General features: G+C 47.4%; 8 protein-coding genes across 8 annotated transcripts; 6 read left to right on the top strand and 2 right to left on the bottom strand.

Annotated features, from left to right (window-relative positions):
• Window positions 1-544: 544 nt before the first annotated feature.
• On the top strand, window positions 545-1,387 carry TREMEDRAFT_19679 (uncharacterized protein; the record flags this gene model as incomplete). Its single annotated transcript, XM_007007809.1, has 3 exons — window positions 545-632; window positions 821-924; window positions 1,238-1,387. Coding segments are annotated over 3 exons (342 nt in total), but the record flags the coding sequence as incomplete, so codon positions are not given.
• Window positions 1,388-1,473: 86 nt separating this feature from the next.
• On the bottom strand, window positions 1,474-3,468 carry TREMEDRAFT_70264 (uncharacterized protein; the record flags this gene model as incomplete). The annotated part of the gene is made up of 4 exons (XM_007007915.1): window positions 1,474-1,485; window positions 2,393-2,724; window positions 3,018-3,087; window positions 3,223-3,468. The coding sequence occupies 4 exons, from the start codon at window positions 3,466-3,468 to the stop codon at window positions 1,474-1,476; spliced, it is 660 nt and encodes a 219-aa protein (XP_007007977.1).
• A 1,855-nt stretch (window positions 3,469-5,323) lies between these two features.
• TREMEDRAFT_65744 (uncharacterized protein) lies at window positions 5,324-6,816 on the top strand (the record flags this gene model as incomplete). Its single annotated transcript, XM_007007849.1, has 5 exons — window positions 5,324-5,388; window positions 5,489-5,729; window positions 5,751-5,764; window positions 6,216-6,332; window positions 6,504-6,816. The coding sequence occupies 5 exons, from the start codon at window positions 5,324-5,326 to the stop codon at window positions 6,814-6,816; spliced, it is 750 nt and encodes a 249-aa protein (XP_007007911.1).
• Window positions 6,817-7,715: 899 nt separating this feature from the next.
• TREMEDRAFT_35340 (uncharacterized protein) lies at window positions 7,716-10,211 on the top strand (the record flags this gene model as incomplete). Its single annotated transcript, XM_007007814.1, has 6 exons — window positions 7,716-7,882; window positions 8,209-8,331; window positions 8,489-8,587; window positions 8,858-9,103; window positions 9,343-9,550; window positions 9,948-10,211. Coding segments are annotated over 6 exons (1,107 nt in total), but the record flags the coding sequence as incomplete, so codon positions are not given.
• A 1,506-nt stretch (window positions 10,212-11,717) lies between these two features.
• On the top strand, window positions 11,718-12,580 carry TREMEDRAFT_65742 (uncharacterized protein; the record flags this gene model as incomplete). Its single annotated transcript, XM_007007848.1, has 3 exons — window positions 11,718-11,786; window positions 11,834-11,998; window positions 12,212-12,580. The coding sequence occupies 3 exons, from the start codon at window positions 11,718-11,720 to the stop codon at window positions 12,578-12,580; spliced, it is 603 nt and encodes a 200-aa protein (XP_007007910.1).
• A 2,002-nt stretch (window positions 12,581-14,582) lies between these two features.
• Window positions 14,583-16,067, top strand: TREMEDRAFT_65741 (uncharacterized protein; the record flags this gene model as incomplete). Its single annotated transcript, XM_007007847.1, has 2 exons — window positions 14,583-14,984; window positions 15,663-16,067. The coding sequence occupies 2 exons, from the start codon at window positions 14,583-14,585 to the stop codon at window positions 16,065-16,067; spliced, it is 807 nt and encodes a 268-aa protein (XP_007007909.1).
• Window positions 16,068-19,699: 3,632 nt separating this feature from the next.
• TREMEDRAFT_65739 (uncharacterized protein) lies at window positions 19,700-22,193 on the bottom strand (the record flags this gene model as incomplete). The annotated part of the gene is made up of 6 exons (XM_007007846.1): window positions 19,700-19,799; window positions 19,855-21,159; window positions 21,210-21,582; window positions 21,672-21,806; window positions 21,870-22,067; window positions 22,121-22,193. 6 exons carry the CDS (start codon window positions 22,191-22,193, stop codon window positions 19,700-19,702), a joined length of 2,184 nt encoding a protein of 727 aa, XP_007007908.1.
• Window positions 22,194-23,787: 1,594 nt separating this feature from the next.
• TREMEDRAFT_65738 (uncharacterized protein) lies at window positions 23,788-26,662 on the top strand (the record flags this gene model as incomplete). The annotated part of the gene is made up of 8 exons (XM_007007845.1): window positions 23,788-24,079; window positions 24,133-24,434; window positions 24,482-24,723; window positions 24,768-24,987; window positions 25,036-25,525; window positions 25,690-25,754; window positions 26,245-26,331; window positions 26,504-26,662. 8 exons carry the CDS (start codon window positions 23,788-23,790, stop codon window positions 26,660-26,662), a joined length of 1,857 nt encoding a protein of 618 aa, XP_007007907.1.
• Window positions 26,663-27,913: the final 1,251 nt, after the last annotated feature.

Raw genomic sequence — 27,913 nt, 5'->3', positions numbered from 1 at the left:
GTGTTAATTCTTCTTGTAAAGGTAATCTCTGATCCTTCAGATTTGAAAGGTGGCGTGTGGGTGTTATAGGGGGCAAAAGGGAAACAAATGGTGGTGAACTGAGTCACGAGGGTTACGTCACGTTATGAGCGTGGAAGATGATTGTGAGTTGTGTTTAGGGAAAAGAAGGAAAGTGAATTATTGGGTGTATGATCTGAAAGAGGGTAGAGAGGTGGAAAGATGAAGTTGATCGTGACACAGTAAGTAGTAAGAAAGGTAATTCTGCATGCCTATTTGGGGTAAATCACGTAAAAAGTTGAAAGGGCAAGACTAAATTAGGCATGTAAAGGTTTTTCCGTGACAATTGCTTCTTTCCTTTTTCCTTGCATCACTACGAGTATTCTATATATACTCGCATCTTTCTCACCAATCGTCACTTCTCTCCCTTTACTTTATCACTCTATCTATTATCCTCAAAGACAGATAAACGGTCGAGACTTCCCAATATGCCCAAGGTGAGTGACAAAGACGAAGAGAAAAAGACAAGGAGCTGACTTGAGAGGCTAAAGGTAAAGGAGGGAAAAATCGTCGGAGGGGGAAAAACGATGATGATGAAGCTAAAAGAGAATTGATTTTCAAGGAAGATGGGCAAGGTGGGTTTATACCTCAATCAATCTCTCCTTCACTTCACACTTATTCTTGTATCATTGCACGTTGAAGGGGGGGGGGGGGGTGGAATGTCGAGTGGCAATACAACCCATCGTGGTTGATCATATTGTACCGATGTTCGTTTTGGGGCTTAAGGCTTGAGAGCATTTAACAGAGTAAAACTGATCAATAGAATACGCTCAAGTCGTCAAGATGTTAGGGAATGGAAGGTTGGAAGCTAAATGTCAAGATGGTGAAACTCGTTTAGCTCAGATTAGAGGACAGATGAGAAAGAAGGTGAGTGATTCTACTTTATTTCATTCAACACCTATCTTCTCATCTTGAACATCGTTCCCATTTTTCTCTTCTTTTACCCATCGCATCCTTAGTCTGGAACACTCATCACTTCACATATCCCGGGACGAGTCATTTTCTCTTTCCTCAATCTGTCTGTCATTTCTCCCTCGACCTCGCTGGATAATCTTCCTTCATCCTCACAACGGTAAACACACGTTAGTAGAGTGATCATGATAGGTGTATCTCTTCTTCATTTACCAGCAATTCTCAACTGTTGGGATTGGAAAGAATAGTACACACCGCTCACACTCAGATTTGGATAGTAGCAGGCGATATCATCCTCCTTTCCCTTCGAGAATTCCAAGATGGTAGAGCGGATGTGATCCATCGATATACTCCTGATGAAGCTAGGAATTTGAAGAATTACGGAGAGTTGAAACAAGATACCAAAGTGTTTGAGAATGTTGGTGATGGTGAGTCTAGGCTGTGCTTTGGAATCTTGACACTCTTCACGTTTGTAAAATGTCAACGCGATTCCGAGTTGTTTTTTCAACTCTTCATCTCAAACATCTTTCCATCATTCTTCTATCACTTTCCCCATCTCCACCATGAAAAATTTTCATCTGTCCCTCTCATGTTCAGTCCCACCTCCAAAGTCTTTGTTGGACATGATGGACGGCCTGAGACTCGCATACACGGATCATACTCCAAGGTGTCCGTATTCATTATGATTCTTGATTAACGTGGGACGACGGTGGGACGCAATGACGAACTTGGGATTTGACTAACAAACAGTCGATAAAGGTGGTGATGACGACGACGAAGTCGAATTCGCAGATGATGATAAGATTGAGATTGACGATATTTGTGAGTTTTGTTTTTTTTTACAATTTTCCTCCATACACCGTTTCGTTCTGGTATGTGTCGCCAACCTTTCATCTCTCTCCAAAGAGGTCGACATGTCTTATACCAATTGTGTACTTTGTCAGATCCCGTTACTTGATCATGATACATCATCACGACTAGGCGTTCATCTTTTCTTTACGTCGTGTTGATATTTCTTCTCCAAGGTGTAACGGAGTCTTTCAGAACAAGATCAGTGAATAATGGTGTGAAACGACATGAGAGGGTTTACACTGATAATCAGGATACACAATCCTCCTCATCACACCTTTTTTGGTCCAATGTCACGATGCATTCCTTCCTTTCTCATTTCATCTTAAGCATTATCTTGTCATCCTGCAGTCATGATGCCCTTTGGCATTTCTCTCTCTCTCAGTATCTCTCCACCAGTTTTCATATTTCATAATCCCATCAAATATTTCAATACTTATCCCTTGTCCCATACATCCATCTAACCTCTTGGGAATCAAATGGCTCTTCTCTATAACCATATTCAACTTCATCTTCAATTTCAATGTTTGTATGAACCCAATCTGATCTACGTGCCAGCTTTACCAACAATCACAACACTTCCATCATCTTTAATCCTCTTGATCACTTTCGCGGGTGAACCTACAACAACACATCTAGGTTCAACATCTTTAGTAACCACCGCACCTGCTCCAACTGTACAACCAGCACCTATAGTAACTCCAGGTAATATAATAGCTCCACCTCCTATCCAACAATCAGGTCCTATGACAATAGGTTTTGAACCTTCTGGTCGGAATGATTCTTTGTTTTCTTTATCGTTTTGAGGGAAATAATAATCAGGTGTACGTTCTTCTGGTGAGAGTGGATGTGTAGGTGTGTATAATTGTACGTTTGCACCTATTTGAGTACGAGAACCAATTGTGACTATTACATCAATTCTCGTCTGTGATTTTTTGTATTTTATCGAATTTTACAGGAAGAGGTGTCATGTGTGAGTGAAATGTCAAAAGATCATCTTTAGACTTTGTTGAAGATAGTCGAATGAGATTTATTATGAGGTGACTTGAGTTAGATAAAAATGAAATGAAAGATTTGAATCAATTTGTGGAAAAGATGAATAGATGGATAGATGAAAAAAAGGAAAAGGGATGAGGTTTTAGTAAATAAGAAAAGTATTGGATAGTTGGAAAAGAGAAGAAGACGAAGAAATAATTTACTTTTACCTACATCGATAAAAGTACATCTAGGTCCTACGTAAATACTTTCTCCAAAATTGATATTGAATCCCTGTTGGTTATCAATCATACTACATCATCTTCTTCTTTTGTTAGAGATAACGTATCATCTTCAATCCCTTCCTAGACAGAATATTTGTTTTATACCGGGAAGTTGACCAATGTAGGAAGAAGAAAGGTTACTCACATATTCAAAGATGAAACCAGGCATGACTCTAACATCATTACCCATGACCCAGATATCTTGACACATTTTCATCCTATCGTTCGTATTTAAAATCTTATTGAACCGATCTACCAGGTCAATCCCTCTATGTCGTAAACGAAGTAGATACGTATCAAAGGGATCATATGGTTGAGAGGTTATCATGAGGTTGAGTTCGGTTGATGATTCTGATTCTTGAAGAGGTGGAGCTAGAGGAGGGAGGGACATGGTGCTGGGGTTGGACTGTTAGATCAACGAGATGTTTTTGGTAGAGGGGGGGATTACTGGCGGTGGGGATGATGTGGGGCTGATGGGGAATGTGGATATGAGGGTGAGGAGGATGAAGGTTGTTGGGGAGAATGGGACTGGTGGGAAGGTGTGGAATGGGCGAAAGTGCGGGGAATCAGTGCGGGGTGAAAGAGGAGAGAAGATGCGGGGGAATGATGCGGAGTGGAGACAATTCCCCACTTTCCCCCCACACCTCCCCCCGCTATACGTACTTTTCGCTACTAGTGTTGCCAACCTGTCAAATTGACAGGCCCGTCTCCCGCCTCTCAAGCTGGATCCGCAAAGTTGTGAACCCGTGAACCCGTAGTGTCTCCCTCTCTCTCTTTCTCGCTTGAAGGTAGTGAAGTGGTTGTATGCTTTACTTCCCTTCTCTGTCCGTGAATTAGTGGACCGTGGACCCGTGACCTCCCCCTTCTCTCTCTCTAGCTTGTAGGTAGCAAGTCTAGTGGAGTTGTGACAGCCTGCTCTCCTTCTCCTTCTCCTTCTCCTTCTCCTCCTCTTCTCTCCTTCTCTCTTCATCATCACGGTTTATCATCACGGTTCATCATCATGGTTCATCCTCTCGCTTTATCCTCTCGCTTTATCCTCTCGCTTTATCCTCTCGCTTTATCCTCTCGCTTTATCCTCTCGCGCCTGCGGCCCTCGCCGCTCGCCACGTGGTTTATCCCCCCAAGTTAGCCTCTCATCATCTGTTATTATAATAGACTAGTGTGCCAACCTGTCAAATTGACAGGCCCGTCTCTCGCCTCTCGAGCCAACTCCAGAACCTGTGGAATTCAATCCTCTCACACACACACACACACACTTTTGACCCATGAACCTGTGAACCTCTATTGTATCTCTCTCTTACTCCGTCGCTCTTCCCCCCCCCCCTTATCCTCTCGCTTCCGCTCTGCGGGCGTCGCCGCTAGCCACGTGGTTTATCCCCCCAAGTTAGCCTCTCATCATCTGTTATTATAATAGACTAGCGTGCCAACCTGTCAAATTGACAGGCCCGTCTCCTGCCTCTCAAGCTGGATCCGCAAAGTTGTGAACCTGTGAACCCGTGAACCCGTAGCCTCTCCCTTCTCTCTCTCTCTCTCGCTTGAAGGTAGTGAAGTTGTTGTATGCTTTACTTCCCTTCTCTGTCTGTCCGTGAATTAGTGGACCGCGGACCCGTGACCTCTCCCTTGTCTCTCTCTAGCTTGGTAGCAAGTCTAGTGGAGTTGTGACAGCCTGCTCTCCTTCTTCTTCTCCTTCTCCTACTCTTCTCTCCTTCTCTCTTTCACTCTTTCTCTCTTTCTCATCAATCATCACGCTTTATCCTCTCGCTGTATCCTCTCGCTTTATCCTCTCGCTTTATCCTCTCGCTTTATCCTCTCGCTTTATCCTCTCGCTTTATCCTCTCGCTTTATCCTCTCGCTTTATCCTCTCGCTTTATCCTCTCGCTTTATCCTCTCGCTTTATCCTCTCGCTTTATCCTCTCGCTTTATCCTCTCGCTTTATCCTCTCGCTTTATCCTCTCGCTTTATCCTCTCGCTTTATCCTCTCGCTTTATCCTCTCGCTTTATCCTCTCGCTTTATCCTCTCGCTTTATCCTCTCGCTTTATCCTCTCGCTTTTCTCGCGCCTGCGGCCCTCGCCGCTCGCCACGTGGTTTATCCCCCCAAGTTGTCTCGACATCATCTGTTATTATAATAGATATATTTACAGGTCACTAACTGCCATCTTCGACAGATCCTCAGCATCGAAAGTAACAGTAAGCTTATCCCTGAAAAGGCGGACTGGTCAGTGTGATAGAACACAGTGGATACAAGATGGTGGGACTATGGGAATCAATCCCATTCTCAGACCCTCGTTGGAGTATACATTTCTCTAATCCGTACGTCTTCCCCCCTCCCCCCCCCTCCTCATATCCCTCCCTGATCAAGTAGCTCGAAGCATCTTTCGTCTGACCTACGATCTGTCTCGGACACAAGTAGGATCTCTCAACCACATAAGGAAGGTATCGTCCAAGCGGTCGACCGAGTCTCTGATGATTCGTCTGAATGGGGTTCAACAGTGGACAGAAAGTCATTGGGAGGTAAGATACAAGTGAGTGAAGATGGTAAACAAGTCATAATCACCACTTTACCTGAAAGTGATTGGTGGAGAACTCCGGAGGTTGATAGTGCTTCTGGATTAGTTTGGGGCTACAAAAGAGCGACAGGGGAAGGGTTTGAGGTTCAGTGGATTTGAAGATAGATTATGAGGTTCAAGTGAGTTTGAAAAATCTTTTTCTCTCCAAAGAATTCTTTTGCCTACCCACAGCTGTAACTCTTTTGCTCAGTAGGACTATCCATTTTTTCGCACCGTAACGCTTGATCGCTCGTTCTCTTCACATGACTACCTCTTATCTTCTCCAATCATGTGATTTAGCGATTCTTCTTAATACTCTTTGACAGCACACACCTCTTTCTCCACCCAGTTATTCATCAATCAGCCTTTGTCTTTCACATCACAATCACCGTTCTCCACTCATATTCATGGCATTTCTCTGGAGGAGGTCGCGAGACGGAGTTTTGCGATGTCATCTTCATAGACTAAGCTACACTATTGGACAGCGGGGAGGGAGTTGAGGGGATGATGATCAGGATAAAGTGGCGTCGTTGAGAGCTGACATCAGTTGTATGTTCTTTCATCTACAAATGGATAAGGCTGAAGAACAAGCGATCAAGCTTGTCTCTTTTTCTACTTGAACAACCATCAATGGGTCAAAGCCGGTCAGGAATATGATAATGAGGTTTTATGGGACGGAGTGGTAATTACTAATCCTTTTTCTGATTGGTGAGTTAAAATCATCCTTCGTCACTTCCCTTATGCATCCTCTATCTTCTATCTCTTCTTCATCGAAACACGCCCTTGCGAGAGTGAAGCTCGTATGAACATTGGTCGATTGAGTATCATAAATCATCAGGGTTTTGTTCTTTCCCACGACGAACAATGTATTGACAACAGGTCCATACAACCGCGGTCGGGAAGTAATACATATACCATCTCATATTCTCCTCCTATCCTCCGTGTGTTCCGTGGAGAGGACATGATCCGCGAGGTTAGATCTTTCACTTCGTCACGGTCGAAAGTAGTGAGCCGGGGTGAAAGTGGGGAGTACCAAACTAGTGGTAAAGAAGAGGGAGTGGGCGAGGGAGGGGGAGGGGGAAAGGGGGAAGAGGAAGTTATAGTGGGTGTAATGGGATGTTCACCCAAGGGAGGAGGAGTGAAAGCTGTTTTTAGTGAATTCAAAATGAGAGAAGGGGTTAGGGAAGTGTGAAATCTCCCATCTTTTATGTCACAGTCCCTTGGTTCATCTTCCTTAGGTGGTTCATGGTTCACACGATGAAAGAACCTCTCTCAACGTTCCTCACCATACAGATGAAATGACATGCATCCCATCTTATTCCGTATCGTGCACACGTTGTCCATGCTCTCATACTGCTCCTACTCCTACTCCTTCCTCATCAGCCAATGATCTGAATGATAATGACGAGGAACATGATGGTCCCCAGATGGAAAGTGAGTGACAACGCGTCATTAACATGAACATGACGACATGTTCTCTTTCCTCTTTCCTAAACGTTTCACTTTTCTCTTTCAACTTTGCATCTTTGTTTCAAACCACATCATCAATCATCTAAGTACTACTCTTGTCTTCATCTACAGTTATCTCATCTATCATCTAGTAAAATCGAATCGCTGTGCACTGCTCGTGTCTTGTTAGTCATCTTTACATAGCTCAACACCGCTATAACCCCATTGCCCGACCCTCGGTCATCTTTCGACTATTCTTCAACATCTTATACACACATTCAACCTTTGGCAAGCAATCAATCCGACATTAGCTTCTCATCCTCATCCGCGATACTTGAAGAGGAGATCATATAAGTATCTGGAATCTATTGGCGAAGGATCGAGATCGGTAGCATTAAAGTGATACCCGATAGAAAGGAACATACTACTAGTCTAATACTCGTTTTGGAAACTTTCTTTAACTTCAAAAAGGACTTAGGTCAACATCACTTCAGTTAATGAGAACAGTTAACATCCATTGCTCTTACTCAACACTCGACTTTCAACACACCTAATCTTCACCCAGTCGAGTATCCAGACTAAAACAAGATCCGACGACCTTCTACCAAGTTTACTTACGGAGAAAATTGAAAACCATCAACAATGGGAGTAACTTCTGAAATCCGAGATCATCTCTTATCACAACCCCCATCATTTAAAAAGAAGAAAGAATACGTATTGGAAGAATTACTCGGTAGAGGTGGTTTTGGTAAAGTTGTTAGAGCTACTTGGACACCTAGAGTTGGAGAGAAACAAGAGGTTGCTTTAAAGTGAGTAATTTTGATATTTTCTTCATCTTTTCCCTCAAAGCTTCTTTTTGTCCCTGCGCTGTTCTCTCCGTTAACGATTAATGAATCTCGCTTCATACTATGACATCACATTCGAGTGTGAAGGGTATGTATCCATAATTTTGGATAAATGAAAGTTCCAGCACTCCTGTAATCTCACTCCACATTTATCTGGTCTTCCACGGCTATAAGACAGTGGCATGATTCTAAATATCTCCATAATAGTCAACGGTAGTGCTTGTTCCGATCAGACTGGGAAAAGGGGGAAAAGAAGGAGGAGAGGGGGATAAGAGGTCGCTGATCTTCAGAATCATCCATAAAAAACTCGTCAAAGATGATATCAATTCAGTCATGGATGAAATCAACGTTTTGAAAGGATTAGATCATCCTAATATCGTACATGTCTGGGATCATTTCGAATCTCGAGATAAGTGAGTCAATTATGTTCTGTATCTCAGGCAGTGTTCCCCATTTTAACTTCTACCACCCGTTTGGTGCTACGTATACCTATTTTCCGTTTCCCTCAATTGTCTGAAGTAGGGTCAAACAGGTTTCACAACTTTAAAAAGGTGAATTAGCTGATTCCAGATATTACCTCACATTCGAACTTGCCGTAGGAGGAGAATTGTTCGACCGGATCACTCATAGAGGGAGGTTCACAGAGAAAGATGCTGTGGATTGTATTCGGTTCGTCCTCTTTTTCCTCTTCCCTCTTCTCTTTGATCTTCATCTCACACCAAACACCTCTCTCGTTGACTCATCTTTCACCCAGAACCCCCAGTATACTTTTCATCCACATCGTCTATCGTACCCATTTTTGGGAACAGGTCACATCCATTTTGCGATATTCGGACGTGGTCAAAAAGTGATTATGAGATAGCTCGATTGATTGACAAGGCCTGGAGAAAAAAGAGACTGGATGAGGGATGAGTAAGAAATACATTACTGACCACATAGACAAGTCCTCGAAGCAACCGCTTACCTCCACGCTCACAATATCGTCCATCGCGATCTTAAACCTGAGAATATCTTGTATAAAACTAAAGCTTCCGATTCACCAATCGTCATTGCTGATTTTGGCATTGCAAAACATCTAGAGCCTGATGAAGAGTTGACTGCTATGGCAGGTAGTTTAGGGTATGCCGCACCGGAGATATTGTTAGGTACGGGACATGGTGTTAAGGTTGATTGTTGGAGTATAGGGTGAGTCGCTCCGTAACTTATTTATCATCATTCTCTTCGCATCTTCATCGTCGTCATCTGCTCCACATCTTCAACATCATCGTTCTACTTCACACTTTCTTCCTCATTCACCCCACATCTTCTTCATTGACGTTCTCTCCACATCGTGTTCCACGTCATCTAGGCCACATTTGGCCCGTCATCATTGACAACACTTCATCTAAAGAAATAGTATGAAGGACAAGCTGACTTACCAACAGGGTTATTGCATATACACTCTTATGTGGCTATCCACCTTTCCGCTCGGAAGACAAACAAGAACTAGCAAAGGAAACTACCAGAGGAAAGATTGTCTTCCACGATCGATATTGGAAAAATGTTTCACAAGAAGCTAAAGACTTTATCAAAGCCATGTTACAGGTCGATCCTAAGAAACGTTTGAGTGCGGCTGAAGCATTACGACATCCTGTGGGTTTTTCGTTTTTCCTTTCCTCAGATACCTAGTTTCGTTTTTCTTTCCTTATCTGATTCCCCCATCACTTTATCCTGGTCATCCATCACTTTATCCTGGTTATCCATTACTTGATCCTGGTTATCCTTCACTTGATCCTGGTTATCCATCACATTTCGGACATATTCTCAGTTTGCGGAACTATGATAAAGTCATTTCCAGTTTCTGAACAAATCCTCACCTTCAACTTTGGCGTACCCATTATCATTGATCTTCTCCTGCCCGACCCATAGTAACACTACTTGTCGTTTCTACGTCGGATAAACCATCAAGTATTCTAAACATGATTCATGTAATGTCTAAAAACTCCATTGTCGCACATTTGCCAAAGCTCGACTTTTTGCTTACTCTCAGTGGCTCACATCTGGTCAAGCGACGGATCATGACTTATCAAGCGCTTTGAAAGAAAACTTTAACGCTAGAAGAAAATGGACAAAAGCTTTCTTAGCAGTCAACGCTGCTAATCGACTTCGATCAGCACGTTCTTCACCTACTTCATCCCTTGCTCCAACATCGATAGCTTCAGCAACTTCAAACTCCGGTAGATCATTATCAGCATCTTCTTCGAAATCTGTAGTTCCTCAAATACTTACACCTTTATCAGTCACGGAAGATGAAAGATCAGAAGGAGGTTCACCACGTTTATTACCGATCAAACATTCTCCTATTTACATGACGGAAAACCCTAATGGGGTGGTTTCTGAAGGTGAAGATGTGGATGATGGGGAAGATGGATATCATACTGCTTTGAGTGATGAAGTTGGGAATACGATACCACGTTTAATAGTACCTGTTCCTAAACGACCGGATGGTGTACCTGGTACAGTTGCGGAAACCGGGATAGTCGATGATGATAAAGAAGAAAGGCAATCTCCGAGGGTGGTTATTGATGGTTGTGAAGATGAGGATAGGGAAAGAGGGAGGAGTTCAGGGTCTGGATCGAATTTGAAAGATGGGATAAAAGGAGAGAAGGATGGTGAGGGGAAAGTTTGGGAAGGAGAGGAAGGGGAGAAGAAGAAGGATGATGATGAGGGTTCAAGAGGAAGACAGGAGATGAAGAGGGAATCAAGTTCTTCAGGAGATATTTTGAAAAGAGTTTTAAGTCGACTTCGATTAGGTCAAGGGGAATGAAATCTGGAGAATGGGTGACGTTGTACCATTTGTATTCTTATCTTCTTCGTATATACACACATCAAATATTCGTATTTATCTATAATGTCATGATCATCAGATAGATTGTAGAAATATTGTATGATGCACAGGTTGCACTTATCTTTGATCATCACACTCATTATGAAATGACATCAGCCTGTTGAAAACGTAATGGCTCAACGTTGAAGATCTTGCTAGAAGTTGAAGCTCTCGCTAGAAGTTGAACATCTTGCTAGAAGTTCTTGGCAACATCATCGCATACATACTGCACAACCCGGACCAAGGGAAGATGCTTTGATTCTTGCTTCTCAATGAATGTGGAATCTCATTTCAGTATCAATAATGGTGCTTGGCCTCGTCCTCCCACTTCCATTCAATCCGAATAGTTTATTGGTGTTGGTTCCCAAGAACAACTGAAATGTTTGATGAGTAAGAAACATCACTGTTCAAATTCCCAAACAGCAACCGACAATTTCATGAGTGATTATCAAGTAAGTAGGAAACTCCATGATTCATGTCCTCCCCTTTCTCCTTATCAAGTCATCTCTCAGCTCTTACATCATCCATTGTTGATTCTTATCAACACTGAAACACTGTGCAGAAAGTGACTTTGGTGGAGTGAGAACTCCTCTCAAGCACTGTTTTAATGTACCCTGTGAGAAAAAGCCCTCTCATTTATCCTCTCCATTCTTCATCAACCCCCTTAACGGGCTCCACCAACGTGTAGATCATCGATGAGCTAATACGATGACGAAATCTCACGCTCCGACGTGGCTCCCTCTTCTCCAAGTGGAGTGCTCCATGCTTGATCCACCTTGGATATTATGTATAAAAGATTGGTTGTTGAAGGATCACATTCAAGCACATTTCACATTTACCAAACTTAGAGATAACTCATCTTCTCTTGACGCAAACTCAAACATATAAGACTTTATCAATCACGTACAAGCAAGAAGGAACAAATAATCAATAATGACAACTAATTCCAATGCCATTGACACTGCTGATGATGCCATCCAAATGGGGATATCGCACATGCAGGTGAGTGAACCCTTACATCACTCCTGGTGCTGACAACCACCGAATAGCCTGGAACAGTTGAAGATATAACCACAGGTGTCATTACGAAGTTCATTGTGAGAACGGTAACATCAGGTATATTCACCGCCTACTGTCGAGTACAGGGCACGTTTTGGAAACTTCCTGATTCTAATGAGCGGTCTGATTGGGGTCATTTGCAATGTTCTGGTCAGGTGAGTTGACCATACCACAACAAGTCAGTTCCTGTCAAATTTTTCTTCTCACCGGATCCCTCTATTCCCATACAGTGTACTGTTTCATGACACTCTCTTCTTACACAGCAGCCTTTGTACTATATTTGCTTGTACTGTAGAAGGAGATTCATAAGTGTCTCACAGGCAGGGCTATATGTGTGTAGTTGCAAACATCAATCACTGACTTTGTAGGTGACAGTTCATGTGACTCAAGGAAATCAGCCTCCAAGTAATTATAAGAACCTTGGACAGCAGCATCTCACAACCCAGGGAGGATCTGGTATGCTAATATCCGGTGATCCGGATGAAGAAATGTCCAGGCTGAACCAATCCCTACAGGACCTGATACCCAGCATACAATCATGGACAAATGGTAATGCCGCTTATCAAGCTGTTGTTACATGTACCTTTGCATTGGAAGGAAATGAAGATATTCTGACCAACCGGGTAAACACCATTCGAGTTTTTGAGCCAGCAGCAAAGGCAGTCATGTACCACATTGGACGTGATGTTGTCAACACAATCATGTCCAGGTTCACCCCCATACAAGATGAGGTCTAGGAAAACCGTGTGGGACATGTGACAGCAACAAGCTGTGTTCCCAGGTCAAGGACACTGGAGCATAACTCAGTCTTTGTCCAGATGATGGTTGAAGCCAATTATCTGCTGGCAGAAATGATTTACAAGAGGAATGGAAGAAGCTTAGAGGAATGACAGATGAATGACATGAGTGTCTGAGATCCTTTTGGGTGCAGAGACTACTGACTTGCTTCATACATACAATGGACATGGAGCTGACCCATGGACCACTTCACCCTGTCAATCACCCTTTACTAGACGGAATGCATATACATGACTGGCAAACTACAGTCTTGATGGCTCCTATGTATGCATGTAGCATAGGTGACGCACGGAACACATGACTCCTTCGATTCCGGCACATAAGATAGCTCAACTTTGAGATTGAGGGGTCACTTGTAAACATCCAAGCTCCCTAATTGTCATAAAAAGCGTTATACTGTGGTTGAATAACAGCTGGTACTCTAGTGTTGTACTGTTATACCTCCATTCCAAGATGGCTTACGAGCCATTCCTTCCTCAAACTCCCTCTCGTTTTCTATTACGGGGTTGTTCGAATTTCATCGCACCTCATTTTGGACATGACCGGATTCCTGCGCAAAGTACTATGTGTTTAATTGATAGGGCCTGATGTGTTTGTTGCCTTCCCCCCAGTGGAGGAGACCTATCATCTCAGGGGACTCATAGACAGTTGTACGGTCTCTGTCAGGATAAATTCTCTTCTCACTACCAGATCAAGTCATTTCCCACCTCCTCCTCTTTTCATTCACAGCTTTCACCTTTTTTCTACAAGTAGCTTGAAGGCATGATCCAAAGGTGAATGGAGAGGATTTCAAGAGCATGGTCAACCGGTCAAGTGGACTATCAAACGAGACGCTCCATTGTCTATGGTGCGGACGGGGTTCTAATGTGAACGAGACGGAATTCCTCGGATCTCCCGCAGTAGAGCGGGATGCCGTCCTACCACTACTTTCGTATAGAAACGGCTGGATCTCCATTATTTTGCCACTCAACATATCTCTCAACCTGACGGATTTGTTACCACTCTACCCGTAGACCAGTCGAGTTCAGGTTTCATTGTTAGAAGGAACCTAACAAGCCGTGTTGCTCAATGTCCTCATCATCCACCACCAAGGGTTACAACGGTCCTGGTGGTTTCTACATTTCCAGGAACCTCAGTATCAGGATTGATGAGCCAAAAACCCAAGTGTCACGAACTACGTCGTGACACCTCGATTACTCCACCAACAATGACCCTCCTTTGGCCATCAAAACCCCATCACGCCTTAACCTCTTTACTCTACACGTAACTCAGGACTTCTGACACCAAGTACGGCGAAGTTAGACGGAGTTAGGCTAAGTAGGGACAATGGGAGCAGAAGTACGGCGAAGTTAGACGGAGTTAGGCTGAGTAGGGACAATGGGAGCAGAAGTGCGGCGATGTTAGGCTAAGTAGGGACAATGGGAGCAGAAGTGCGGCGATGTTAGGCGGAGTTAGGCTAAGTAGGGACAATGGGAGCAGAAGTGCGGCGATGTTAGGCGGAGTTAGTCGAAGGAGGAAGAGGATGGCCGAGGGCTCGGGGAAGTTGGACGAAGTGCGTTGAAGTACGTCAAAGCGCGAGAGGGTTGGATGAACGTCTAGGAGGAGTAGATAATATTAGCTGAGAAGATCGCTGAAGTTCTTCAGCGATCCTTGATTGTTGTCAGTAGTAAAAGACAAATAGAGATAGCTATACATCGAGATACATCGCCATCAATAGAACAAAGCCTTAGTTAGAGTAACTACGCCGAAGTACGCCGTAGTTACACTCCTTTCGACGTCTGCGCCCTCCTGGTTGGGTGAGACATCGACTCAGAAGTGTGAAGTTAGCCGAGGTTCGTCGACCGTCGGTCTATAAGGAAGAAGTTGCTCGACGGCCGTTACAGTATCAAGGATCGCTCTTACCGACGACCCGTGCGAACCTCGGAGAAGTACAAAGATAATATGGAACCAGAAAGAAGAATTACACGAGGGATGAGTAGGGATGGAGACAGGATGGAGGAGAACGAGAGGAGAGCATTGGAGGAGCTTAGCAGAGCAATGGGGCAGGACCTTGGAGTGGAGGATAGTGTGGGGGGATCAATTCAAGGAGATGAGTTCGTTCCACCGGTGCCTTCTAACCCTCCTTCTCCTCCGTCTAATGCTCTCCCACCTGTGGGATCCCCACTTGGGTCAGACCAAACCCCACGCCCAAGAGAAAACACTGGAAGTACGGCGAACTTGGGAGAAGAAGGAACACAAGGGGTGGTGTTGGCCTTGATGCAGATGGTGGCGAATATGAACAAAGACATGATGGAGGAGAGAAGGCGTAGGGAGGAATGGGAACAGAGAAGAGAAAGGGATACAGTGGGCGGGATTGCAGAAGGGATATCAGAAGGAGTGAGGTACGCCATGGGACGGCAAACTTCGGCGACCCCAAGCGTAGTGGGCGAACAACGGAAGGGGATAAAGCTACCTAACCCAGACCTCTGGAGAGGAGATCGGAACAAGTTAACCGCCTTTCTGTCTGAGTGCGACGTACATTTCGAATTGAACTCTCATCTTTTCCCCGACGACACTAAGAAAGTCTTTTTCATGATCTCTCATCTACGCGAAACACCTCTTCTTGCAGTGCAGCCCGATCTATCCAAAAGACCTCTTCCTGAGTACCTCACGACACACGATCAGTTCGTTAAGTACCTCAAGACTAACTTTGGTGATCCAGACGAAGAAGGAACTGCGGCCCGACAACTTAACGACCTCAAGCAAACCGGGTCTGCTTCGGACTACTTCTCCGCCTTCCAGCGACATGTTGCGATTCTTAAGTGGTCTGATGATGGAAACCTAGTTGACCGAGCCAAGAAAGGACTAAAATCGCACCTTCTAGATGAAATTGCAAGACACGGTAGATCGTTTGGGACTGTGAAAGAGCTATTGGAGTTTGTGATTCCCTTGGACAACCGCCTGTGGAGGAGACAAGTGGAGAAGGAGGCAGAGAGGAAAAGGGAAGGAGGGATAAGGACAACGACAGTGGTGGAAAGTCAGAGGACGGAGAAGAAAGAAGAGAAGAAATGGGAAAAGGGGCAACTTTCGGCGCAGGGCGGTGTCCAGGCGGCTATGATGTCGACGGTGGTAAAGAGTACACCGCCAAACATCGACGAAGTTCGCCGAAGATGGCCTAGGCCGAGCTCCGATCTGAGGGAGACAAGGAGGAAGGAGGGGAAGTGCACCGAGTGTGGTGAAGCAGGACATTGGCTGAAGGAATGCCCTGTAAGGGAGGCTAAGGTTAAGGTTGGACTGTTGCCTCCATGGGGGGAGAAGTTCGGAGAACGTGGTGGAGGATCGGGAGGGAACGCAGTACCTCTCGGACAGAGGAGGAACTTGAATGCGGTTGGAGGAGAAGTAGATTTGGAAGAGGACCAGGGAAAAGAAGAGGACCTGTCGCAGTAGGCGAGGCTCGGCGGGTCCGCCATATTCTCTCGGCCACCATTCCCAAACCCATAAAAGAAACACAGCTGATGGAGCCAGAGGATTGTGAATACAAAAATACACCACTCAGTACCCCTTGTTCATGCAATGTCGATAATCATCTCCTCATCCCTTCCGTTTCCAGAGATCAACCTAAATCGGACATTTTCATTAATGGAATAAAGCTAACTACGCTCAGGGACACTGGAGCTACTTGTTCATATATAAGCCCTAGGGCAGCAGCGAAGATAGGTGTAGAAAAGAGGCGATATCAGGTGAGCGTACCCGTTCACATGTTCGACGGCTCGGTGAGTGTCGCTGGACCCATCACCGAGTTTGTCGAAGTCGGATTTAGTTTGACGAAGGACGCCGAAGTGCGATCTGTTTGTCTCGATGTAACAACGCTCTGCGACGCAGATGTTGTGATAGGGTGGGATTGGATGAGGAAGGAAGGGGTTGTCCTTGATGGAAGAGACAACTCGGTGAAATTTCCCATCCCAACCCCACCAAGTGCGGCGAAGTTAGCGGCCATAGGTCTGCCAACTCCGACGGACGCGATAGATCTCCGAGACAAAGATGATCAGGATGAACTGAGTCCGGAGGAACAGGAGGAATTGTATCAGGTGGTTCCCGAACAATACCACTCGTTCATTGATGTCTTTAACCCAAGGAAGGGAGGTGAGGAATTACCTCCCTCGAGGAGCTATGATTTGGAGTTTGATCTTAAGGAGGGGGCGAACCTGAAGGTTGCTCCACTCTACTCGCTTGGAGAAGATCAGAGAAGTGCGCTGAGAGACATCCTAGATCGCGAAATGTCGGCCGGAAGAATTCGACCCAGTAATTCGCCCTACGGATCACCGATGTTCTTGGTACCGAAGAAGGCAAAAGGTCAATGGCGAATGGTCATTGACTACCGAAAGTTAAACGAGGCAACGATACCCGACGCCTATCCTCTGCCTCTGATCGGCCAGATAACCGAAGAGCTGGGAAGAGCGAGGTACTTCAGCAAGTTAGACCTAATTGGGGCTTATCAACTCCTACGAGTAAAGGAAGGTCATGAACACCTGACAGCGTTCAGGACGCAGTACGGTATGTTCGAGTCTCTTGTTGTCCGAGATGGCCTACGGAATGCTCCCGCTGTGTTTCAGCACTTCTTGAATGAAAGTTTTCGAGAGCTGCTGGGAAAGGGAGTAGTAGTCTACATAGATGATATACTCATCTACGGTCAAACGTTGGAAGAACTGAGGGGAACTACGGCGAAGGTGTTTGAAGTGCTTCGGAGGTCGAATTTGTTCGTTAAAGCCAGTAAGTGCGAGTTTGAGAGAGATTCGGTAGTCTTCCTGGGGTTCGTGGTTTCACAGAGGGGAATTTCCAGTAACCCGGATTACATCGATGCTGTCGTATCTTTTCCCCGTCCTAAGAACTTGCGAGAGAGTAGGGGATTTATGGGAGTTGTCAGTTATTATCGGCGTTTTGTCCCCAACTTCTCCAAGATTGCTAAACCGATCAATGACCTCACCAGGAAAGATGTGCCGTTTGTTTGGGGAGTAGAGCAGGAAAGAGCCTTTAAAGAATTGAAGGATAGGATGTGTAGGGCGCCAGTATTGGCTCACTTTGACCCTTCGTTGAAGACGCTACTACAAACAGATGCGTCGTTCTTCGGCTGGGGATTCATAATTTCGCAGGTGAATGAGTTGGGGCAAGAACACCCGGTGGCTATCGAGTCCGGAGCGTTCCAGGCGGCGCAGTTAAACTACACGGTAGGCGAAAAGGAATTACTCGCTATCGTTGAAGCTTTCAGGAGAAGGAGACACTTACTACTACAGGTAGAGACTACAGTTCTCACAGATCACTTAAATTTAACTTACTGGATGGAACCTAAACAACTTAGCCCCAGGCAGGGTAGGTGGGTCGAAGAGCTCTCTAACTTCAGGTTTAAAATGGTGTATCGACCAGGAAAACAAGCTACACTGCCGGACGGACTGTCGAGAAGAGCAGACTACCACTCAGGGAAAGGAAGTACTATGGTGCAAGAGAGCAACCTTATCCAAGGTCTGCCGAAGTTCGACGAACTTGATGATACTAGCTCTGGGTTACAACACCTGCTTCGGGCTTTACAAGGAACAAAGGAAGTACGAGAGAACGACCTCATTGACCCTATAGATTTGATAGTTGGAATACAGGAAGACGAAGAGGTGGAGGAGGTTAGAGAAGAATTATTGGGGGTAACCTGTGCTAAGTGCTCTCATCCGACATGTCATGATGATGTGCAGGAACCAGAGTCGGTCACCGAACTACGCCGTACCTCGCGGTCTCCCTTAATACTTCGTGGGGGATGGAACTCAAGAGGGTTCCTCACGTTCGATGGTCGAACTTATGTGCCGAACTACGCCGATGCTCGACTAAAGATAATGAAGACGCGGCATGACTCGGTCCTAGCGGGACACCCAGGCTCAGCGAAGACTCTCGAGCTAGTCCTACGGGACTACGTTTGGGTTGGAGTAAGGAAGGATGTTGAAGATTACATCGCTGGATGTGCGGTGTGTCAGAGAGCAAAGACTAACAGGCAGAGACCCCATGGAGAGCTTAAACCACTGGAAGTGGCTACGAAGCCATGGTCCAGCATTTCGATGGATTTCATTGAAGAGCTCCCGAATTCCCATGGATACAATTCCATCTTAGTAGTGGTGGACCGGTTGACCAAATGGGCCATTTTTATCCCGACTACGACGAAGTTAACCGCAGCTGGCCTATCCGAGTTGATAATGGACTATGTGGTAGCTCAGCATGGGCTACCAGAGAACATAGTGTCTGACAGGGGATCGAAGTTTACCTCGAAATTTTGGAAGAACTTGACCGATAGTCTCGGGATAAGACTACATCTCTCTACTGCATATCATCCGCAGACTGATGGACAGACTGAACGAACCAACCAATCCTTAGAGCTCTACCTTCGAATCTTCACTTCTTATCAGCAGAACGATTGGTCGAAGCTACTAGCTCGAGCTAGTTTCGCCTACAATAACACCCACCATTCCGCGATTAATAAGACACCATTCTATGCGAACTATGGATATCATCCTCGGTGGGCGGAAGAGATCAAGGCCAGTGAAGTCGAAGTACCCGCTGCTACGGTGATGGTAAAAGACTTGACTGAAATACACAAGGATTGTATCGAAGGAATTGAGAAAGCTAATGAGAGGTACGCCGAAGGATACAATAGGAAACACCGGGCTACGCCGAACTTCGTGGAAGGAGACCTAGTGATGCTGTCGTTAGAGAATATTAAGACGAAGAGACCAATGAAGAAGTTAGATGTTAAGCAAAGTGGGCCGTACAAAGTAGTACGGCAGGTGGGTTCTCATGCTTGTAAATTGGAACTACCAGGAACGATGGCAGGTATCCATGACGTATTCCATGTCTCCTTGCTCCGTCCTTATCATCCTCCAGTATTCCCTGGTCAGCAAGCTGAACCACCTGGCCCAGTAGAGGTAGATAATGTAGGGGAATCGTGGGAGGTAAAAGACATTGTAGACTCTAGAGTAAATAAGAGGTCAGGAAAGTTAGAGTACTTGGTGGAGTGGTTAGGTTACGAAGGAACAGACGACTCAGTATCATGGGAACCAGTGGAGAACGTCGATGGAGCTGACGACATATTGGCGAAGTTCCACGAACTTCACCCTACTAAGCCGAAGGAAGGGCGACTGCGAAGGGCTAGGAGATAGAACGTACTGCATACAACATAGGATTACAGCTACGTACCGCTCACTTGTCCTTACTCTTACCCTTACCTTTTCCTTTTCCTTTCTCCTTCGATCTACTCGGTCCCGCGGGATTGGTGTGGAGGCTACCGATGACCGAAGGTAGATCGAGAGTCTCAGACGGGAACGCAGTAGAGAGAGAAGCATTCCATGCCCGATTCATAGCCCCGAAGAAGTCACCGAAGTCCTGGACATCTCGAGCAGCTTGCATGCTTGGAGTCCTCCACAGAGAACGTATGGTCCGTAGACACTCGAAGGGAAGACTGAGGAGGTCGAGAGCAGTCTGGGCGGAAGCTGGGACACGAGAACTACTACGGCGACCTAACCAGTCAAGGGACGGTGGTGGCTCATACGCCATAGGAGTGACTAGGAAGGGGGTGTCGAACAGTCTTCGGCGAACATCGGCTATCTCAGTAAGGCTTCGGCGAGAGACGTCCGCTAACCTCGTCCTTGCTCCGTCGTCCAGAGCCCCAGTGTTGACTGCATCTACTAACGCCGCAGTGAGATTGTTTAAAGCGTTAGCTTGACGAGAAGAGAAGTCAAGCAGGAGAGATGTATCATTTCGGGCGGCCTCGAGCTGAGTAGTGAGACCGAGGACGAGAGAACGATAAGTGGCGAATTCCTTTTCGTCCTCAGGAATACGGACGTCCAGGGAGATACGAGGGTGGACGAGGGACAACCGGGGAGCAGAGGGACCAGCACGCTGAGTATCTTCACTTTCCACATCACCATCATTGAAGGCAACCTCCTTCCCTTTAGATTTCCCTTTTGATTTCTTTAAAGAAGACTTCGGTGTCTTCTGGGAAGCAGAGGGAGGGGTGACGGGAGGGGCCGCCGAAGTGGCCGGAGGAACAGAAGGACGCCGACTTCGGGTGCTGTGAGCCGGAGGAGAAGCTACCACTGGAGAGGACGGACGTGGCGCCGAAGGACGAGAGGCCGAAGGACGGGAGGCCGAAGGAGCAGAGGCCGAAGGACGGCGAGAAGACGAAGGAGGAACAGCCGGGAGACGTGATGGGCCGGCCACAGGAGCGAAGGGCGACGGCGACGGAGGCGACGGGCGGAGGTCCGGCGAAGTACGGCGAACCGACCGGAGAGACGAAGACGGTACCCGCGAACGGGGGACAGACGCTGGAGTCTGGGGAGGGGGGAGAGGAGAAGCGTCGAAGGGACGGGGCGGGATGTCCCGGGCAGAGGAAACGGGACAGAAGGAGCAGGGGCCAGACGTGCATGAAGCACAACGGAGGGCCTTGTTGTGTGGCCTGACTGCCTTGAGGCAGGGCCAGTTTGGACGATTATACGTGATAATCTCACGTCTACTAATTAGCAGGAGTAACTTCGGCGTAGTACGAATAAGTGGACTCACCGGCAACGATCACACGCTTCGTCAACACCAACCGCGATCCAACGACCAGGCTCGGACTTCATCTTCTCCCACAAGTACTCTTCTTCCCGCAGTGATCTCTTCACCCGTTTGGGCGAAGGCTCCCCTCTGGGAGAAGGGGGGGGAGCAGCGACGGGGGGGGCGGCAGCAGGACCGGCAGCAGGACCGGCGGCGGCGGCGGCGGCGGCAGAGCGGGCGGCGGCAGCAGCGGCGGCGGCGGCGATGGCGTCGGGGGGGGGGAGAACCCCGGAAGAGGAAGAAGAAGAGGAAGAAGAAGAAGAGGAAGAAGAAGAAGAGGAGAGGGAACGGCGTCGTTTCTGGCCCACAATTTGAGCAGGGGGAGGGGCAGGAGCGGCTGCGAGTTAGCAATGTCTTGGAGAGCTAAAGAACAGATAAACAAGGCCAAGTTCGGCGAAGGTATAGGAGGGTGGGCGAAGAACTCACACTCAGGACTATCAACATTGTTATCCTCTACACTAACCGCCACCATATCATCATCTGAGATATCTTCTAACTCAGTTTCACCCTCACGATCCTGATCCTCCTCATCACTATAATCACCCCCTTTTCCTTCGAAGTCTGACTGATCGTCCGACTCCGAACCACTGAGCGACTCCTGGTCGGAGGAGGACGGAGACTCACCAGGACGAAAGGCGGGCGTCCTGCGGCGAGGGCTGGCGGCAGGAGGAGAAGCGGAGGGAGAACCGGCGGGAGAACCGGCAGGAGGACTGGCGGGAGGAGAAGCAGAGCGAGGAGGCGAGGCGGCGCCAGACGGTTCGCCCAGGGAAAGAGTGCCGAGGCCAAGAGAGGAAACTTGGCGAGACCTATCACCGAAGGAAACTGAACGTCAGCCAAGTGCGGCGAAGTGCGGTAAGTACAGGGGAAAGACTCACGAGCAGACGACACCATACCACCAAAGTTCCTCATGGCGGCGAAAGGGTTAGAGGTGGGAGTAGGAGGGACCATGACGTTAAAAATACTTAAAGAAATAAAAGATGATACGTCGAGGTAACAAATCCGTTTTCTAAGCGCGAGAGATAGAAAGTTTTGAAAACAGATGGGGAAGAGAGAGAAGGACGATGAACTGCTCAGTACTTAGTATAACTCGAGTTACCCCTCCGTCGTCAACATGCGGCATCCTTCGCGTTTCATCAACAAAAGGCATCGCAGGGACGATCAAAATTCCCACGCTATAGTGTCTCATCTCAATATAAACGAGGGTTACTTCGACAAACTACGGTGTTGTTCGGCTGCCATTCAGGAAGCGTGTCTCACCTACAAAAGACACAGGGCTTCTTACGGCAAACCTCGACGAAGTTAGGGGAGTCTCATTGTCGGGTTCTGGAGTGAAAGGAGGCCCAACTACGAAGTGCGGCGCAAAGAACAGAAGAGTGAAGGTTGGTCGTGGGGAGGGAGAGAATGGGGGTACTACGCTGCTAAGTTCTCTTGCCACGACAGAGGTGTAATCGCTCACGAGGACGTTCGCGGCTAAAGAAGGGGGCGACTGTCACGAACTACGTCGTGACACCTCGATTACTCCACCAACAATGACCCTCCTTTGGCCATCAAAACCCCATCACGCCTTAACCTCTTTACTCTACACGTAACTCAGGACTTCTGACACCAAGTACGGCGAAGTTAGACGGAGTTAGGCTAAGTAGGGACAATGGGAGCAGAAGTACGGCGAAGTTAGACGGAGTTAGGCTAAGTAGGGACAATGGGAGCAGAAGTGCGGCGATGTTAGGCGGAGTTAGTCGAAGGAGGAAGAGGATGGCCGAGGGCTCGGGGAAGTTGGACGAAGTGCGTTGAAGTACGTCAAAGCGCGAGAGGGTTGGATGAACGTCTAGGAAGTGCGTTGAAGTACGTCAAAGCGCGAGAGGGTTGGATGAACGTCTAGGAGGAGTAGATAATATTAGCTGAGAAGATCGCTGAAGTTCTTCAGCGATCCTTGATTGTTGTCAGTAGTAAAAGACAAATAGAGATAGCTATACATCGAGATACATCGCCATCAATAGAACAAAGCCTTAGTTAGAGTAACTACGCCGAAGTACGCCGTAGTTACACTCCTTTCGACGTCTGCGCCCTCCTGGTTGGGTGAGACATCGACTCAGAAGTGTGAAGTTAGCCGAGGTTCGTCGACCGTCGGTCTATAAGGAAGAAGTTGCTCGACGGCCGTGACATACCTTATGTACATGGAATGAGAGTGTAATGTAGATAAGGGTGGCTGGTAGTGTTTATCGGTGGCGGGTAACTGGATATTACCCGAACTAGCAACTTCGACGCACGTGGTCATGACAGTATCCTCCCTTCCAAAAAATCATCGTCCACGATGATCGCATCTAATCCTTTCGTCCTCGAACCCTTAAATCCGATCCCATCAAAACCATTCCATCAATCCTCACAAACCCTTATTCCATCGATTCCCGCGTTGACCTGTTTTCTACGTTCATTGACTTTTCCAACATGTTTACGTCCTCTATTTCCTTCGTCCATTTGTCCTTTACTCATTCTTCTTCTAAACTCCTTACTCTCACACACACACATTCCATCCTTACACACCATGACCAAATCTCCTTCTCCAAACTCAGAGATCACCTTGCTACTCCGTCCCCACGTCGTCAAGCGAGAGTCCTCCGCCCTCGAACAGAACTCTTCGATCCCCGTCGCAACCCCGTCGTCAGCCACTCGACAAACCGCCGCCCTTCTTCTGCGTTTGAGGGACCGCGTAGTTGACTCTGCTGACGATGATGAATATCTGGAGCCGGAAGAGGACGTCCCAATGGAGGACGAACTGGAGCAGGACGAATTGAGTGCAGAAGATGAACAGGAAAACCCGGTAGAACCGGAATCAAGTAGGTTTTCCTTTTTTTTTTTTTTGGAATCTTGGCGTAGAACTGATCGTCAGACGAGTTTCCCGGGATCGAAGACCTGGGTTCGAGGCTAGCACAGTCTCGAATTGTGACCAATCCTGTTCCTCCCGCTACTCCCGCGCGGCAATCCAGCGACGAGCTGCAAGAAGTGGGGTATCTCACTCCGTATGTCGCCTCCGCCAAGAGCAAGAAAGTCGCTGTTGGCGATCGTGTGGAGATTTCGCCCTCTTCGGTGACGGTCAGCAATGGGACTGTAACCGTGTCTCACGGTTCGACCGTCACTCGCTTCCATGACGTACGGGTTCGAGCGTCTCCTCACCTGTCCAGGGGTCAATTGGTGTGTAATCTGTAACGGAATTGATGATCGAACTGATTTGTTCGAAGATCCTCGCCACATATCTTCAGAAGAACATTGGAAACCGTGCCTCAAACGTTCAGGCTCTGTGGACCGGTATGCTGGCTCTGCTAAAAGATCCAGACCTCGTGCTAGCAGAAGTGGATGTCGAAGATCGCTGTGATGGGTGTCGCAACATCCAGACCAAGTTCCTCCCCCCCACCGTGAAGAAGATGTCGTGTATGGCCCCCTTATTCGTCGCCCCGGACGATTCGATCCATATTGGTGGCAAGTAAGTCGTTTCCTCCTCGAATCCTAATGTTCGATAACCACCAGATGTTACTATTGCCAACTAACCGCTCGTCCCTGTTCCCTCGCTTCGTCCGGCAAACATGGCTCCCGGTCAGCGCCGAAAATCACCTATCCGTTCCATCGGTCCATGTTTCGGGGGTTCCAAGTTCTTGGGGGGATCCTAGTGTCAATGGTAGACGATGGGAATACCTCCCTTTCTCAGCTGGGGGTGACGGGTTTGAAGGAATTAACTAGAATGGCTAAGGTTCGTGCATCGAACTGAACCGTTCGACCGCCGAAAACTAACTCTTAGGACCTTGATCGCTCCAAAATGGTGCCGGGAATGTTCGAAGAAGCGGACGACGTCCTCGCTGTGTCCAAGAAGAGACTTCCCATCCCTCGTTATCATTGGAGGTATCGTCCTGTCCGGCATCCGTCCGACTCCGAGTACACTGATGAGGACCGCCCCTCTAATCCTTCGGACTTCGAATCAGACGATGCGTTCGTCGAACATGACCGTTCGACTAAGGGAAAAGGGAAGGAGAAAGCTGCTGTCCGGCCACAGAAGGGAAAGAAGGGTAAGGCTGTGGAAAGGAAGCGAAAACGCGCGGTGGAGGATGAGGAGGAAGAGCAAGAAGAGGTCCAACGGGTTTTGCGTCCTCGAAGGTCGAAGGCTATCCTTCGATCGTCCTTGGTAACGGCGCCCATCGACGAAGGAGAGGAAGAGTGGGAACCCGACTTCGAGACTTCCGGCGATGAAGATGAAGAGCACGCGGGTCCGTCGACTAGGGAGGCGAGGAAGAGTAGGTTGGAAAGGAGCAAGAGGGGGACAGGACGTAGGTGAATTCGTTGTACAGTATAAGATGTAGGGGTAAGGACTGTGTATCGTAATGACAGTGTGTAAAGATTGTGAATGTTCTCTGGAAGTATGAATTGTGATGGGAACTCTATTTAGTGAAACGCTGAGGAAGCGTACGACGGCGTGGAGCCAGTGGGGCGGTCGAACCATTGGGTTCGGAGTTCAATCTGCTTGTCAGCTCGGCCACCCAACGTGGGAAATTTGAGTCGTTTTCTAATGTAGACGTGGGCTGCCACGTCGCTTCCTCCTCCGGGTATCCCACCCATTTGACCTTGACCTGATCTTCCAAGTCCGTTTGTCCTCGAACCTTGGCCTTTCGCCTTCCCACCAGGTAATCCACCTCGTACGTCTCCTCTTCGTCGACTACCTGTTCTATTGGGGCGACCAATGGTTCTGAGGGCGGGGAGACGCTGCCCTTGGCCGGGGAGAGTAGGGACACGTTGAATACGGGATGAATCCTGTTTTTTAGCATCGAATCCGGAAGTTCGAGCCTCCAGGCATTGTCGTTGATCTTCTCAATCAACTTAAATGGTCCAACTTTTCGGTGGTCCAATTTCTTCGAAGGTCGAAGACTTCGCAGGTTCCTGGTACTGAGCCAGACCAAGTCCCCCACCTCGAAGCGCGGTTCCCTGCGGTGCTTGTCATACGCAGCCTTCTGCGCAGACTGAGCCTTCTGGATGGAATCGCGAAGGAGCTTATGCAGTGTGTCGAACGCCTGCATTCGGTGATGTGCCTGGGGAGATGGTAATGGTGTGTTTGCATCGAGTGCAGGTGTGAGGAGGTCGGTTCTGTAAGTCCGACCTGTGTAAGCCGTCAGCGGCGCCATACCGGTGGAGGAATGAGGAGTGGTGTTGTAACAGAGCTCAGCGTGATGTAATAAGACGGCCCAGTCATCCTGTTCCAAGTTAGTGTACATCCGAAGGTACTGTTCCAACCATTGATTAACCCGCTCTGTCTGGCCGTCAGTCTGTGGGTGGAAGGCCGTCGAATATCGAAGATCGACCCTCAAGTAGGTGGATATTGCCTTCCAAAATCTGGAAACGAAGATGCTTCCTCTATCGGAAGTGATGGTGTCGGGTAAACCGAAACGAGTGTAGACCTTCTCGATGAAAAGGTCGGCAAACTGCTCTGCCGTCAGCGTGGTAACTGTGGGAATAAAAACAGCCATTTTGGTGAAACGGTCCACCACCACCAGAATGGCGCTGGCAAGTACACCTGTATCACTTTTGGTCATGAGGTTCTTCATTTGGAGGATGATTGAATGTTTGTAGGACATGCGTTCAAGTGTCTCTTAGTGTCATGACCACGTGCGTCGAAGTTGCTAGTTCGGGTAATATCCAGTTACCCGCCACCGATAAACACTACCAGCCACCCTTATCTACATTACACTCTCATTCCATGTACATAAGGTAGTGCATAGCTTAGAACAACTTCGACGAATGTATCTTATGTCAAGACCAGACCGAAGGTCGAAGGATCTGCGTCGAGGGTGATGAGCTACTTGTAGGGACTTGAACTAGTTGTAAGAGGATACGAGGATCGAAGCAAATAGTTCGAGGAGTGAATAATAAGTTTTGGCAAATGTATAAGAGAACTTGTATGTTGAGACAGACAAGATACATTCGTCGAAGTTGTTCTAAGCTATGCACTACCTTATGTACATGGAATGAGAGTGTAATGTAGATAAGGGTGGCTGGTAGTGTTTATCGGTGGCGGGTAACTGGATATTACCCGAACTAGCAACTTCGACGCACGTGGTCATGACACTAAGAGACACTTGAACGCATGTCCTACAAACATTCAATCATCCTCCAAATGAAGAACCTCATGACCAAAAGTGATACAGGTGTACTTGCCAGCTGGTTTGTCAAACAACTCCTGTGAACCCAAGGCCCCCCTAATCCCATGAATATCGCTATGATTGTCAGTCAAAGGTATGTGACTTGACTTTTCAATACAAGAATCAGCACCCCTGCGAGAGTTACCAAAGCGTGTCAGATCGTTTCAAAGTCCCCCGAACCACCCTCAATGACCGACATCGCTCCATTCATCTTCCCCACCCTGAAAACGTCCCTCGTCGTGTGTCAGTAGAACAAGAGCAGCAATTACTCCCTCCTCTTCTGGACACAGGACAGATGAGGACCATCCTGCTACACCTCTAAAGTCGTTTTGGACCTGCAAGTGTTTCTGATCAGATGGTGAGCTTTCTTCCGATGGGTCACATCTTGGGTCTGGCACGGTCAGACCTATGACACTTCAAAGTGACACGTCTTCCGTATGGCACCAAACATGTATCTGTTTTTGGCCTACAGATCACTGTGGTATATGTCCT

This window comes from Tremella mesenterica, assembly GCF_000271645.1.
Source record: "Tremella mesenterica DSM 1558 unplaced genomic scaffold TREMEscaffold_16, whole genome shotgun sequence".
Taxonomy (NCBI): domain Eukaryota; kingdom Fungi; phylum Basidiomycota; class Tremellomycetes; order Tremellales; family Tremellaceae; genus Tremella; species Tremella mesenterica.
The sequence above is the reverse complement of the archived record's forward strand: the minus strand, read 5'-3'. Positions and strand labels throughout refer to the sequence as shown.